We start from the raw sequence: 16,520 nt of genomic DNA, 5'->3' as shown, positions 1-16,520 counted from the left end.
TCTTGCCCGGGCTGCAGCAGCAGCAGCCCGGGCAAGAGACAGTCAGGGCGGCCAGTCTGGCTGAGACCAACCCGCTCTAATAACTTCACTTTTGCGGTCCACTTTTGGTTGAAAATGTCCCCACCGGGAGTTAAATAAATAAGAAGTTTACCCCCCCTCAACACCTCCTCGTGTGCTTACCTGTGTGTGGTCTTCGGGGGGTTTTGCAGGGTGCAACTGGAAGTTGTTATTATTCCCAGATATCCAGAGTGGTGCATATATCTATAGCGCTGGTGTACAGTAAAGATTGTAGCATAGCTCTAACCTAAAGACAACAGTGGGGAGAGGAGGAAAAAAAAAAAAAGAGAAAACCCTCCTCGTTGCTCATAGGGGGGATCGACGACAAAAACCACATGATCGTTTACGTCAGCATATATTTGCATAGGATGCCAAAAAAAAAGAGAAGAGAGATTTAATGTCTCGCCGTCTATGGTGACGTTTAAAAAAAAAATGCACAGAAAAGTTTTTAAATTATGTGCGCAGCCGGACGCTGGCACGAGCTGGTCTGCAGCCACGCACACCTCCCCCTGCCGCCGCGTGGATGTGCACGTTATTAAACATCACTGTTCATATATGTTCATGTAGGGGACTTTATATCACACATTTATATTTAGTTTATTATGACTTTAAGGCTTGGAAAGCCACTTTAATAATATACTTGTTTTAATACTCTTATCTGTTTGTTTATTTACCATATTTTTACATTTTATTGTACATTTCAATATGTTTCTGTATTTAAATCACGTCTTGTATTTTGTGTTGATTGTGTTAATGTGATGCATAACCCAACTAGTCACATTCATTGTATAGACAAAGTGATTACACAAACCCATCTTCCGGTAAACATGTAAATGTGAATAAAAATGATGCGATGATGTATTGATTCCTCTATAACACCTGTTTGATCCCGGAGCTGACCTCAGCCCTGCTCTACCCGGTGAGCAGTTAAATCACTATTTAAATAAAGAAACATAAACTAGGTTTAAGATCTAAAATAAGAGGCGTGGGAGTGGATGTTTAAGCCCCGCCCCCTGTCTGAATTTCATCAGTCTCGTGTGTTTTTTGGTATAAATTGTCTTGTTGTAGCTGATCAGATGTAATAAATGTAGAAACGTCCCCACGCAGCTCTGTGAAAAGATGACAGAGAGCGACACCTGCAGGAGCGTCTGAGAGCCACAACCCTCTGTACTCTGTTTATTATATGTATATTCAGGTTATTATATGGTATATTCAGGTATATATATATATACAGGTTATTATATGTATATTCAGGTTATTAGTGATCTCAATACCTTTTTTTAAAGGATCAATAACCTTTAACCTCTGTGGTGATGATCTCCTAATCATCCTAAATCACTAAAATGTTACATTGTGACTGTTTTAAACAAGAAGAAGAATCTGTGCAGACTCCTAATAATTATCCTCCACAAGGCCAGAGGTCTATCCTATCTATTTCATTTTTCATTACATTTCTAATGTACAGTTATTTTAATAAATATATTTGATTAGTTTCATTATTACATCTTCATCATGTTTATTTGCATTCATGTCGACTAGTTTAACTCTTAACATGTCTGCTGTCTTTATTATGTTTAGCCGCCTGTAAAGCACGTTGAGTCGCTCTAACTTGTATGAAATGTACAAAATAAAGTTTGACTGATTTGATTTAGTGTCCTGCTCAAGGGCACTGCGGCCAGCAGTCTGTGTTGCGTCGGACCCCAAATTTCAGGATGAAATATGATATTTTTTTGTGAAATTGGAGAGGAGCGTTGCAATGTCCATGTTTTTATGGACGAATATATTGAACCTTGAGCTTCCCCCCAAGGTTCCAGATGATCTTGTGTTAAAGAATCACATCTTCACACCGTCTGAAGTGACATCTACCTCCTAAAACACGTTAAATATCAGCCATCTTCTTGATTAATTCTGCAGCAGGTTTCCATCCTCTGAACCGGAGGCCAGTCAGGAGTTTATTCAAAGTCAAATACATGAAGGGAAAAAAAGCTTTTTAAGTAAACATCTTATTTCATAGCATCACAAAACACTTTTATTTGCGCTCACGTGTGGCTGCGCTGGCTGTGCTTCTAGAGACGAGCTGAGGAAAAATAACACAAAACAGGAACGACGCCACAGCCGGAGCATCTCTGATGAAGAGTTGTCTGCAACTGGAAGCTCTTGCCAGTGTCTCCAGAATACACAATCAGGTAATGTTGCCAGGCAAAGAGTGCCAGCTCTAGCCAATAAGCAGAGTTTTTGCCAACATTGCTTAGCAACAAAAGTTAACAACTGAACCACTCAAAGCTTAAAAATCATCTTTAAACAAGTAATCGAGAGCCAGTCAGCGTTCGTAGCTCTTTGCACAAAAACCAAAAGGTTTGTCTTCTGCTCTGACAAAAGGTGGACTATAATTTAACTAATAACAACGATTTTAGGACGATTGGACACAGACTTCTGAAAGGCCACACACTCTTCCTACAGAGAAGCAAGACACCCAGACTCAAAGGATGCAAAGATTCTTTAGCTTCAGTCAGTTTGAGTGCCTCAGTGGTTGTTTACGTCTTTGTGGTCATTTTGCATCTCTTTGTAGCTGCTTTGTGTCCCTTATTGGTCGTTTTCCATTTCTTCGTGCTTGTTTGGTGTGTCTTTGGAGTTGTTTTGTATCTATTTGTAGTTGTTTTGTGTGTCTTTGTAGTGGTTTTGCGTGTCTCTTTGTAGTTGTTTTGTGTGTCTTTGTAGTGGTTTGGTGTCTCTTAGTAGTTGTTTTGTATCTATTTGTAGTTGTTTTGTGTGTCTTTGTAGTGGTTTTGCGTGTCTTTGTAGTTGTTTTGTGTGTCTTTGTAGTTGTTTTGCGTGTCTTTGTAGTGGTTTTGCGTGTCTTTCTAGTGGTTTTGCGTGTCTTTGTAGTTGTTTTGCGTGTCTTTGTAGTGGTTTTGCGTGTCTTTGTAGTGGTTTGGTGTCTCTTTGCAGATTGACTTTCCAAAAGGAAATATTAACGCTCCAAACACAGGCCCCCTGACCCCCTGGGCCTGTAGGTCCATTCAGTAGTCCTTCTTTATTTAAAACCATCACCTCTCACACACTGAGAAACTGAGAAAGTTCTCTTTTGGTGGCCCAGAACGCTGAAAAACTGAATCAGAAACAAAGACTCAGCAGAATCAAACCACAGGAATCTTATAGTTGTTATTCACATTCACGCATTAATCAGGTGCCCATTGAAGTGTGCAGTCTACTACAAAAACAGGAACATGTGTGAGGCACAGTGGGAGAGACTTTGCATATAATTGTGGTTTGACAAAAGAAAAATCATATCTCTATAAAAAGAGACATAATACAAAGGGATATCAGAAACACAAAGGAGGCTGTAATCAGGTTTTTAATCACATAGCGGTCATGAAACTCAAAGGTAGCTGATGTAAACGTTCAAATAGCAAAGGCAAAAGGAGAAAAACGCACAACACGCTGCAGTCGTGTGGTTTTTCCTTTTTGTCTCGTGACAGCAGTGCCTTGCAGCCACTGGCCTCCTTCCCTCAATTAATCAAATGAAGCCGCCTGAAAGGGCAAAAAAACAAAAGTCATTATTTGGTGTCACAGTTCAGCTCACTGTGCCGGGAGGCGGCGGTTGGCTCTCTTACTGGGTTTAGTTTTGAGAAGCTGCGTCCGTCACATTAAAACAGGAAACGGGAGGTTTGCCAAACAACTAGTCTCGTTAGAATTTAGTTTATTGTGCCATAAAACACAACATGGTTAGAAGACAGGGTTTGTAATGATACATAATAATAATAATGATACATAATAAAACATAACAAATCACTATAAATTAAACCATGAGGAGAAATATCTGCTGGAATGGCCAAACAGGGAGGCGGTAGTTTGTGCATCATGGCAGAAAGAAAGCCCTTAAAATAAATAGAGAGGGTTTTATCATCTGATAAAGACCCTCAGGACCGAATGTCCAACGTGCTCAAGTACACAGACAGATCAATAGAAAACGTGTCGCAGTCTAAATACTGGCTGCACCGTGTGTGACACCAGCAAACATCTGAGACGAAGCACCGACGGGGAGTTGCCGATCAATAGAAGTGACTCAGCAACAATTTCCCCGACTGACGTCAAGCTGTGATGACTCACTTTGTGTCCTGATGTAGAAGCAGACTGTGACAATCTGACTATTGACAGTACAGATGTTTACACTGCTGCTCATAATCAATGATGAAGAGTAACCAGGGTTAGAGCACTTATTCAAGCACTGCACTCTGCAGATTCAAATTATTTACGCAAGATATAAATCAACAGATAAATGAGGACTCGTCGGTATAGATGCAGTTTAAGTGGTTCTCCTGATATTTGTATAAAAAGACTAAAGTGTTCCAGAATCACAACAAGTCCACGTTCTGAACAGATGTAGATACGCGTCCTGAATCCTCCTCCTGACCTCTCCCCAAAAAACTCTGCGTCTCTCGTGTCTTTGTCGTCTCAACGCCGCGAACAAAACAAGCGGCGATGACGGAGCACGTTGTCACCGGGCCTCTCCCAGAAGACTTTCAAAGTCAGCGGCAGACTCAGGCTGTCTGAGGGGCGGGGTCAGAGAAAAAAGATTACAAGGGCACCGGCTGCACGCAACATGGACACCAGAGGACACTGTGTCACGCTTCCTCCACTGCAAGGTAACCCAAGAGGACCTCAAATCATGTTTTCTCCACTGCAGGGGGGCCCAGAGGGTCCTGCATTAAGTTTTCTCCACTAGAAGGCAACCTTGAGGGCCCTACATCATGTTTTCTTCACAAGAAGAGCATCCTAGAAGGCCCTGCATCACAGTTATTCCTCTGGGAGGAACCCTAGACGGCACTTCATTGGGCTTTCTCCACAGGAAGCGCACCGCATCGTGTTTTCTCCACTTGCATCAGTCCCTGTCTCCTTGAAATTGTATATATATATATATTAATGTCAGCATGCTACGTTGGCATTAAAATCAAAGTATAGTGGGGGCTGATGGGAATTAGGTAATTGTTTAAGAGATATGTTATTATGAACTTAGTTGTTGGACATTTTAAACCTGCTAGATCACCACATTTAGGTTTTAGGTTGTATCCTCTGGGGACTATGAATGTCTTGATTTCAATGATTTCACTCTGGACCAAAGTGTTCATAGATGTTGAAGCCACACCCTGAAACATGTTGGCTTGTGTTGCTGTGATCATCGGTATTCACAGACATCGAGCGATCCTTCAGCGCATATTCTTTCATTAAATATTTGGAGATTAGGCTGATCTGAATAATGTTGGTTTGCATCCTGCGTGTCACAAAGGAGAACACTGGTGTACGTGTGCGGTTTTATTTTCATCATCACCACAGCAGCTGCAGTGACGGAACCGGTGTCTTCACGGTGAAGAGTTGTGCACATGCACGGAGGTTATGAGCCGTTCTTAGGGATCAAATCCATGAACAACCCTCACTGCAGCATTCACTGCAGAGACTACACACGTTTTCTTACTGTCATCAAAATGGAGTCTTCTCAAGTGCACTTGGTTCCTATAGTTCCCTGAACCAGGGACCAGGTCTACAGGATGAAGCAGGGTTCAGCCGAGTCGCCTGCTGGGCTCTTCTTCCTCTTTAGAAGTCACCTCACTCTGCTGCGAGTGCTGACGGTTTATTCATCAGAAGGGAGGAGGACAACAGCGACCCATCACTTCTAATCCACGGTGTGTGTGGAGATGTTTGGACTTGTGTGAGAGAGAGAGGGAGAGTTCCTGCTCTCCCTCTCTCTCTCTGTGTTTGTGTTTATTCAGATTCAGAGGAGACGCTGAGCTGCTTCACCTGCTCTGCATAACAACTCAAACCTCTGGGCTCATTTCACACACACACACACACACACACACGAGTGTTTCATATGAAGCCACAGCGTCGGTACGCGGACGCGAGAGACGTCCGGCTGTGAACTCTCCCGTCTATTGAAGGGACATCTTCATACTCGTGTCCCATCATTCCTGATTTCACTCACCGACGTCCTCGCTGAGATCTGAGGAGTCCCGAGCGGCTGCAGTCAACACACTCGCTGTTCTGGTTCACTGTAGCTGCTCTCATGTCATCGTTTTTCACAATAAAAGCGGTAAAAAAGCCACTGTTCACTACCGGCTCAGCAGCAAGCAGCAGACAGACCCAGGTAGAGACTAGCTGGGGAGCATTGACTGTGTAGCAGCTGCTCAGGAGCTTTCAGTCAGATCACATGATCTTCATCAGGAGATGAACTTTGTTATATAAAGTATTTCTCAGGGCTTTGTCTTCGTGGACTTTGACCAGCACGGACAAGAAGTCTCTCAAGTGTCTTTTTAAACATTTACAATTCTGTGAAAACTGCGGATGAAGGTCATGTGATGGGGTGGAAAGCTCTGGAACAGGTCCTTGAATGGACCTTGAGTTGGGATTGTTTTGTCACGTTGTTTCCATAAGAACACACGTGGCTCTGAACCTCCTCCAGCATCATAATGTAATAACACCAGATGTCTGAAGCCTGAAACAGTTCTTGATTCATTTGTCAGCTCGGGTCTCGTGGGGTTTGATGTCACTGTGAATCTGATCGAATCTGATTTGATTTGGTGGATTTGGACCCAGAATGTGAACCGCATGTGTCGGATTAGAGCAGAAACATTCAGGAGTCACGTTCATTCAGTCGACTCCGGCCGGACGAACGTTCAGCACGACGACTCTGAGACCAGCGGAGAACATCCAGAACACAGAAGATTCACGTGATTATATCAAACAATAAACCCCTCCTCTGATCAACACAACGCCACATGTTGGGTTGTTCTTCAGGGTGAGAGAGCGATGGGGCTGATGGGAAATGTAGTCATAATTAGGAGGTTTTTGTTTTCTCACATTTACCTCCTATTGATGTAAATAAACAATGAAAACTGTATTTCTGTATTTCTTATTCCACCACACCTTGTAAGTGACTTCATTGTGTTTAATTAGTACTAAATATGAATGAGGGACAATAAACTCTTCCCTGAACGTTTATACCTTTAAGTGATGACTTCGGTTAGTATCAACTGAAAATCTAAGTTTCTCTGCCGTGTCTGAAGTGCACGAAAAAATAAATCTGAGATTAGAAATGTAAAAGAAAATATATCAGATTATAGTCACAAAAAAAAAACATCCAGAGGGGAAAAAAAGAAAAAGATATATATATATATATTATTATTATTATTTGTTGTTGTTGAGGAACGACATCACAAAATATATTAATTATATTAGACGGAGAAAGAACATGAAATAAAATGTATATTCATGTTTCAGGACGTCAGAAACATTTCTTTAGGATTTATCTGATGACTCATCGGTCACGAGGTCACGAGGTCACGAGCATAAAGGACGATGGATGGACGTCAGCATTATGTTCATAAAGAACATGAAGGAAATGTTTATCTTTCAGGACGAAGCCAGAAGCCAATTTAAAATAAAGTCTTTACAAACGGTCTCCAGCATTAGCTCACTCAGAGAGTTAATTCATTTGAATATTATATAAATCAAACGGACAGAATGAAGACATTTCTACATTTCTCTGGTGTATGTTGTTCGTCACCTTCACCACATGGGGGCAGCGTTTAGTCGGTGTAGAGACAGAGAGTCGCATGTTGAGTCGAGACCTTTTTCGTCTCTGCTAATAAAAGATGAAAGTGAAAGGTCAAAGGTCAAAGGAGAAGAGAGCAGATATAAATGTACACAGATCATTTGAATTTCACAGACTTCTTCCTCCAGCTCTCTGTTTGTTCTCAGTTTCTGTGATTCTAATAAAACTCAACAAAGAGAGCAAACATCTTCCGCTCACGCTGTAATTTAACTGTCGGGCTAATTACAATCAACCTCATCAGAGCCTGAGAGCCTGATTACTGTGTTTAGCCGCGCTGAGCTCTCGTGATGATGACGGGCCACCGCGAGGGTCCTCCCCTCAAACCACAGCAGCTGCTTCCATCGCGCGTTAAAGGTGCAGTCAGCCGGAGTCTAGACTCCTCTTTCCTCTGAACATCAGTGGCAGATACCTAAAGTGTCCTAGAAAGGCAGGAGTGCTTCTGCTCTGTGTGGAAACTCTGAACACTCCCACGCTCCCTGAACTACACACGGTGCACTGGTTTAGTTTCTCTCACAAAAAAAAAGCAGAAACAGAATCAGCGTTTTAAAGATAGAAGGTTGGAATTGTATTTGTTGGACGGATAAAAAACAAGCAAGGTATGAAGATTGTGTCAGAATTAAAGTTGATTAATTCCTCTTTAATTTACTCCTCGTTTCCATGCAAACTGCTCACATTGAAGGAGACCCGTCGTGCTCGTTCTCAGGTATTTAGGGTTTCTAGAACATGTTGACGTGCTTTAAGCTCTGTACACATCACTCAACTACAGCACAATGTGAAATACTTTACTGCCAATATTTGACATATTTAACGGATATTCTTTTAAAGTTTGACAGAGCAGGAGGTTAAATAAAACCTGCTTTCTGAACTTCATGATCAGTGTATTTCAGTGTTCTTTGCTGCAGAAAAATGGGAATATTTATATTAAAATATGTGTTAAATTAAAAGAAAGAGGGAATTAAAGAGAAGGTAAAGCTGAGATAAGTGAGAGAGATCGATCTTCATGCATTTAATGTTCCTGGATTCATTCTGCATCTCTGTGATTGAGCCTCACATGAACTCTGAGTTCAGACTCAAACGCTGGTTTTTAACTGATTCTATAAGAAGGCGACACGCTGAAGCAGCTGCAGGGAGTTCTGTCCTCCTTTAACTCCTCAGAGGACGAATGCATCAATGATCACGTGTTGGTCCTGAATCCTCTTCCTCTAATTAGATCCTCCTCCTCCTCTTCTCTTTTCACCTCTTGACCCACTTCCTGCTCTGATATCTGTAGTTTCTGGATGTATTGAGCCTCATTTCCTCCAATTCAGTGCGTTTGAGCAGAAACGCTTTTGACGGATCAAACAACAGAGAAACCAGTTTAGTTATTTTAAATATGTGCAGGACCTCGTCCCGTTAACACAGCTACGAGCCGCCCTCACACACACACACACACACACACACACAGAGGGATGAAAGCAGCTCGGGCGTTTTCCTGGTGACGCAGGAGATAATTGATTTCCCGGCCCGGGTCTCACTCTGTGAACGTGAATAATTAATCACCTCATCTACACTTCAGATCATATTTACACCCGAGAGGCTCCTCAACCCGCTGAGCTCCACACACACACACACACACACACACACACACACACACACACACACACACACACACACACACACACACACACACACACACACACACACACACACACACACACACACACACACACACACACACACACACACACACACACACACACACACACACACACACAGCAGCATCCTGTCTGCAGGGCGGGTGATGGAGGCAGACGGTTCTCTTGTTGGTTCAGGTTCTAGGTTCTGCTGTAGAACCCGTTGTGTGACTCCTGCTTCTATGAGAGCAGAGCGCTGGTGGTGTTGTTGGATCCTGAGCTGGTTTCTACTCGTCTTCATCTTCCCGCTCAGTCCCAGATGAAGATGAATCAGAGTCACTTCACCTGCTGAGCGACAGTTTAACACAAAACACACGACAGGAAACAAACGGTCGAACTCCAGTTTTATTGTTTTGAGAAAAATCAATACCGAGTAAAAAATGAATTACTTCCTTTGATTTCTGCATTTCTTTCAAAGATTTCCAGGAACTTTGGAACACTTTAAAATGTGTTTGAATATTTGGATTTGGCTCAGAGAGAGAGAGTGAGGTTAATAAACTAAGAACAGCTGGACTCTTTATGGAACCGACCATGAAAGTAAAGAAACGTTTAAATGAATTCATTTCATTTAGTTTCACTCTTCAGATCAAACTCCAGTTTCTGCATAAAATGTGAGAAATGAAAGCAAAGCGAGCGTCAAAATAAACGTTACAAACGGAGGCAGAAACATGACACATAAACCAAAATACATTTACTCAGAAATATAATAACTCTGTTTTACATCAGACACAGAGTTTAATACTGTAACAATGACAAAACCTAATGAATCCTTATGTGTGACAGTACAACGTGTCTCTGGCTCTTTAGGAGAAAAACATCACGTGAGAAACATGCAGAACTTCACATAAATAAACGCTTTTCAGTATTTTTGCAGTGAAGATGGAAACTTCTTGGTTAAAGAGTTTCGGAGCCTTTAAAACAATAAAACAATAAAAGAAAAGAAACCTTATCTTGTGTCCAGTTGGGAATTTAAATGCATATCAGATCAGTGTTTATTTAGTCGTATTAATGTTGAGCTAGCCGCTAAATCTTTATCTTTAAATCTAAATTCATCATCATTTCTTCATCGTCCCTGACAGATACATGAACAATCATATAAAAACACCAGTTCACCGTTACAGCTTCAACCTTTTTCATTTTCCATCGATGCATAAAATCCAAATGTTGAACCTTTTTCATTTGTCACGATGTTAGCTCTGCAGTCATACCATTTAAAGTATAAGTAAAGACGTATGTATGTATGTATGTATGTATGTATATATGTATATATATGAAGACACAAAGAGTGGCGACGTTGCTCGTTGCTTCGCTGTAACCTGCGCGTGTCTGCGTATCGATGCTTTGTTGCAGCGTTTCTGTATTTTTAACATTTCTTCCAGAATCTTCTCGCGGGATGATCAGGAGGCACTTAACCAACCAGGGAAACGACAAACAGCTGGAAACAGGAGCGGCTTCTCCAATCAACCCGATGACCAGCCCGCTGACGGGACCGAGAAATATAAAAACACGTTAAGCTGAATCCATTTTGAGACGACGACAAAAACTAAGCCCCCCCTCCCCCCGTCCCCTCTACAATGTCCGTAAGAAATCCTCTACATCAGGCACTTGTTGATTAGTCCGTAACTCCAAACCGCCCAATCAGAAACAGCGAGCGGCCTCCGATCAGCTCCTCCTCGTTAAATGAGTCCAGGCGGCGTCTTCGCCGCTCTCTTTAGCCTCCTCTTCGGCCCGACTCTCCCTTCCTCGCCCTCCGGGCTCCGGGAGATGCGGTGGACGCCGGGGGACCTCACGTCGATGTCGTCCTGCTGCAGCGCCGGGTCGTCGGGGGCCACGGGCCGCGGCGCCGGGTAGTTGGGCTCGTAGTAGCGGTAGGGGTCGTCCTCCTCGGCCTCGCCGTAGTTCTGGAAGACGTTGGGCGGCAGTTGGACTGCGGGGACAGCGCCGCGGTCAGTGACATCCTCACCCTCTACAAACCAAACCGGGCAGCGAGGGCAGCGAGGCAGCAGCCACACAGGCAGAGGGTCAGTGACAGCCCAAAACAAAGATGGCCGCCGCCACCACAGCAAGCAACGTTTTGGATCGGAGGGTTGGGGGTTTGATTGGGTTAGTGAGACAGGAAGAGGATGAGAGGGACCAGGGTTACCAGGGTTACCAGGGTTACCAGGGTTACGGAGTGAAAGCAGAGTTTAGAGGGAAAGATGAATTCAGGATTCACAGCTGCAAATCAAACGTTCAAAACTAACAAACACGTTCTAGTTTGTTGGGAGATTAATTTTGTGCAAATGTGTCGAAGTTTCAACAATCATCAGATTTGTTATTTATTAATTAAGAGGACGTATTGAGGTCATTGTAGGTCAAATAAATATATTTTAAATGACATAGCCGGGGAGGGATAATAAAGAAACAACTTGGATATTCTATGAAATTATAAAGTCTTATACGTACCGATTAAAAATCAAAATCAATGAACCTCATCGCTTCACTTTGGATCAACGTCATCACACCAAGTGCAAAATATATTAATTATATTAGTATTTATTTATTTTCATAAAAGAACACAGAAAACACGTTTATGTATCTTCCAGGACCTTCTTGTCCTTCAGAGGCCGCCTGTCACAGAGGTCATCAGAAACAGCAATATTTAGGATTTATCTGATAACATGATGAGCAAAATAAAGTACTGAGACTGTCAGCATTCTGCTCATAATGTTCAGCATTCTGCTCATAATGTTCACAATGTTCAGCATTATGTTCATAATGTTCAGCATTCTGTTCATAATGTTCAGCATTCTGTTCATAATGTTCAGCATTCTGCTCATAATGTTCAGCATTCTGTTCATAATGTTCAGCATTCTGTTCATAATGTTCAGCATTCTGCTCATAATGTTCAGCATTATGTTCATAATGTTCAGCATTATGTTCAGCATTATGTTCATAATGTTCATTATGTTCAGCATTATGTTCATAATGTTCAGCATTCTGTTCATAATGTTCAGCATTCTGTTCATAATGTTCAGCATTCTGCTCATAATGTTCAGCATTATGTTCATAATGTTCAGCATTATGTTCAGCATTATGTTCATAATGTTCATTATGTTCAGCATTATGTTCATAATGTTCAGCATTCTGCTCATAATGTTCAGCATTATGTTCATAATGTTCATTATGTTCAGCATTCTGCTCATAATGTTCAGCATTCTGCTCATAATGTTCAGCATTCTGCTCATAATGTTCATAATGTTCATTATGTTCGTAATGTTCAGCATTCTGCTCATAATGTTCAGCATTCTGCTCATAATGTTCATAATGTTCAGCATTATGTTCATAATGTTCAGCATTCTGCTCATAAAAGAACATCATAAACATGAAAGAAAAGGCTGATTCTTGTTTCTGGACCTAATAATAAGAACTTCAGGAGCAACAATATTCAGACTCACACTCGGGGCTCATGTTACTGCGGTGGATAAATCTGTGGTGTGATGAGTTTAATGCATTCATGCAAAGTGAAGCGACTCCTTCACAAACGTACGACCTAAGAGTCTCAGAATATTCAAGTTTGTGATTTATTTATTTATTGTAAATTTGCTTTTTTTGAGTTGTTTTCTGGGAATATTCCCTCTGCCCCGGCTCTGTAATCATATATATTTGTACCTTCAATGAACATAATACACTATTGGAATGAATTCACATTCAAATTGTCACAATTAAAGGTTTTCAGGTGGTATTTTTTAATTAAAGGTATCTACACACGCAAGGTTAAAACAACGTGCAACATTTCAAGTTGTCGTGCAGATTAATTTTAGGACCTTTTAAAGAGTTTCTTTTGAATGTTACAGGAGTTTTTATTGAGTGAGTGGAGCGTGTGGTTTAAAGTAGAGGCGCTGGATGATCATAACCTAGAAGGAAACGTCAGGAGAGGAAGATTAAAAGAAGACGTCTGCTGATATCTGGAGTCTTCTTCCCACGAAAAGACTCAAACATGAAACACGCACGAACGAGAGCGTTGAGAGACGGACGAACAAATTGACGAGTTTGGTCTTTAAGTTGGATAAATTAAGCAGAATAAACAATAAGACCAGCTTTATCTTTTGAAAAGTAAAGAACTGATTACACAATAGTGTGAATGTTGAGATGAGAACGGCCAATAAGAGAAACGATTTCTTTAATTATCTCTAATTCTTTCTTTAATTTAGATTATTTTCTGTCATTCCTGTCGTGTTGTGTTTGCCTGTACACCACTTCATAACTGTCTCATAATTAACGTTTTAAGGCGGGGCTGTTCATCACGTCATGTGTCTGCAGAGAGTCCCGCGATGTGACACCGGCAGCGTTTTGCAGCCTCTGCAGCAGATAAAGATAAAGAACCTCCGCTGGTGCTTCAGTCGTCACTGAAATACTGAGCTGAGGGTTAAGAAGACGTAAGATGTTTGAAGAACGAGGCGACGACGGACGGACGGGACACACACACACACACACACACAAAGACATCACAACATGCAGACGTTACTCACATGACGGCCCTGCAGGCAGCAGCTTTTAGGCTGCTGTGTGACCTTTAACCTCAACGTACATCAAGGGTTAACACAATCATGCATCTAACAGGTAAAGAGGACTCATGCTGGGGTTGTCTTCAGGTATGGAACTGTCAGAATGAATCATATCGCTGCAGTGTTTAACCCTCGTGCATCACCAGGGACATTTGGTTTGTGTTGATGCACATGAAATACATTTTGGAAGTTTAACCTCAAGCTCCTATAATATGTATCACTCAGACCCTGAAGGACGAACATGTCCCCACTTAAACCCATTAGAACCACAATGCATGAAATCAATCATTCTATTATATCAGGCTTTTGATCTAAAGCCTCTACTTCAAAGTTGTATTATTTTCCAGCAGATTTGAGTCATTTTCTCATGTTTGCCCTGTGGGGTAAATACATGTGATTCTCCTGGTGTCCACTAGGGGCATCGCTGCTGAATCATGGAGCAAAATAATACTAGAATCATGTGTTTTTTTTGGGGGGGGGTTCATTAAAAAACGGCAGTGGCAACAAACATTTAGAGGGTTTGAGCCGTTTATATTAGACTCAACGTTATAAGTACAATTATTAGAACAAGATGAACATTCGGGCTCCCTCGTGTGGCTTAAAGGTGAACTGCAGATATAAATGTTAAAAGATTATGGAGGAAATTTTGTTCATTTATTTCATGTTTTTGGGAATCGCTGCTCTAAAGTGATGCACGAAGGATTAAACAGTCACATGTGCTGCTTTGTGTTCGGGGTGAGAGTTCTGTGATGTTTACTGATATTAACACGCAGCAGATGCAAAACGCTGCCATTTGTTGCTCGTGTGCCGAGTTCTGGAGTATTTAAAAGTGAAATACATGAAGAAGAAAAGCCTCCATGCAGCATCTTTACATTGAACCCAGAGCGACTGAACAGACAAGTCAAGTCATAAAGTGTGAAGATGCAGAGTTCAGTCAACAAGTCGTTCCTCTCGCTGCATGTTTGCTGTGGAAACATGCAGCTTAAAGTGCTGCTCCACCCACGTCACAATACACACATTTACCCACTAAGTACACTTGTTTTAATGTTACTTGCTGAGGTTTTGAGACCAAATCAAACTAAAGTCAAATATCGTTCAGGTTTCTTCTGTTCTCAGAAATGTTTACGGCTTCATCTGTTTAATGCTTTGGGTGAAGTGGAAAAAAACAAGCTGAATTTATCAAATTTTTAAAAAACATTTACATACAACAGAATTTCATTCCTCATGCATTTCAAACCTGCATCCTGACTTTGATTTAATTAGTTTAATGTTCAGTGACGTGCAGCCCGTTTAACTCGGCGGCAGCTTTTCAACGTGAAAAGAAATCTAAACGACGACCTTCAATCCAAAAATAAAAAGTTCTCGCCATTAAAAAGCTTTTCATGCTCAGTTCTACATTTAACGTCCACGTGTCTTAAACAAGCTGGTGGAGGTTTTTATTCTAGATATAACTTGTGTCATAATTACATACAGTAAGGCATGAATACTAAGTGTGTAATTTATGATTCTAATTAAATTACTTGAAAGTTCTGTTGCTCTAATAACAACCTCGGCGCTCAGTGGCTGTGATTACACATCAGTCTAGCAGGAGACCAGATACGATTACTTCACTTATACGGAGAGTTTCTTCAATGATTCGTCAATAACAAGCAGAGAATATAGTAAAAACTATTATTATTGTGAAATCATTTTTGATCAAACTAGTTGAGTCCTATTTATTTAACGGACCCTACATACCTCCAACGTTGTAGCCCACACAGGAGTTCTGGTCGCAGTAGCCCGGAGGCCCGGCGGAGCCGACGGTGCCGGGGACTCCGGGCCGACCGGGAGATCCAGGATTTCCCGGTCGCCCCGATGAACCCTGGCTGCCAGGTCTGCCCTGCCCCTGGGCACCTGAGAGGAGAGGAGGAGGAGTTAGTGAGACAAACATCTGGAGGACCAGATTGAGAGCTTCTGGTGAATGGTGTGGTTCAATGTACCAGGGGGTCCTGGAGGTCCTCGGGGGCCTTGGACTCCAACGCCTTGAGGTCCTTTCTCGCCCTTTTCTCCCAATTGACCTGGACACACACACACACACACACACACACACACACACACACACACACACACAGTTTTAATCCCTCAGTATCAACATCTGAAACCTTGTAGACGCCACCTGTGCCACTCAGTCCATGTGTTCAGCCCTTTACCTCTCTCTCCAGGCTGCCCGTTCTGTCCGTTCTGTCCGGGGAAGCCGGGTCTTCCTGAGGGCCCCTGTTCTCCCTGGGTCCCCGGGGTCCCCTGTCTGCCAGGCTCTCCTGGGGGTCCTGGCACCGTGCGGATGGACACCGGTGGACTGGGCACGTGGTTCAGGATGGAGTTGTAGCGTTCCATGTGGCCTGAAAACAGAAGAAAAGGGGACGTGTTTCCAAAGTTAAACCGGATTAAATATTCCGTCACAAACCTTATTTCTACACCTGAGAAGCTCCTCACTGACTCAACTAGAGAAGCAAAACAGCTGCAAAGAGACACGCTAAGACTCACAACAACTGAAAAGGAACAAAATGACCACAAAGAGACACAAAACAACCACAAAGAGACACAAAACAACCACAAAGAGACACAAAATAACCACAAAGAGACACAAAATAACCA

The 16,520-nt window shown here is 42.1% G+C and overlaps 1 protein-coding gene across 8 annotated transcripts in view; it reads right to left on the bottom strand.

The window, feature by feature from the left end:
* Positions 1–9,666: 9,666 nt before the first annotated feature.
* col14a1b (collagen, type XIV, alpha 1b) overlaps positions 9,667–16,520 on the bottom strand; it is a 134,163-nt gene continuing 127,309 nt past the window's right edge. For 3 of the 8 annotated variants that reach the window (XM_079175961.1, XM_079175966.1, XM_079175967.1), the window contains 4 exons: positions 16,076–16,264; positions 15,866–15,943; positions 15,624–15,779; positions 9,667–11,305 (listed from right to left, as the gene is read on the bottom strand). In XM_079175961.1, coding sequence (XP_079032087.1) covers positions 11,016–11,305; positions 15,624–15,779; positions 15,866–15,943; positions 16,076–16,264 — 713 coding nt within the window. In that variant the 3' untranslated portion in view covers positions 9,667–11,015. Of the gene's footprint in view, positions 13,741–15,623; positions 15,780–15,865; positions 15,944–16,075; positions 16,265–16,520 lie in introns of all 8 variants that reach the window. The other 5 variants (XR_013767449.1, XM_079175962.1, XM_079175964.1 and 2 more) reach the window with 5 other exon arrangements.

Source organism: Pholis gunnellus (assembly GCF_910591455.1).
Source record: "Pholis gunnellus genome assembly, chromosome: 16".
In the NCBI taxonomy this organism is placed as follows: domain Eukaryota; kingdom Metazoa; phylum Chordata; class Actinopteri; order Perciformes; family Pholidae; genus Pholis; species Pholis gunnellus.
Note: the sequence above shows the minus strand (reverse complement) of the source record. Positions and strands in the feature narration are given on the sequence as shown.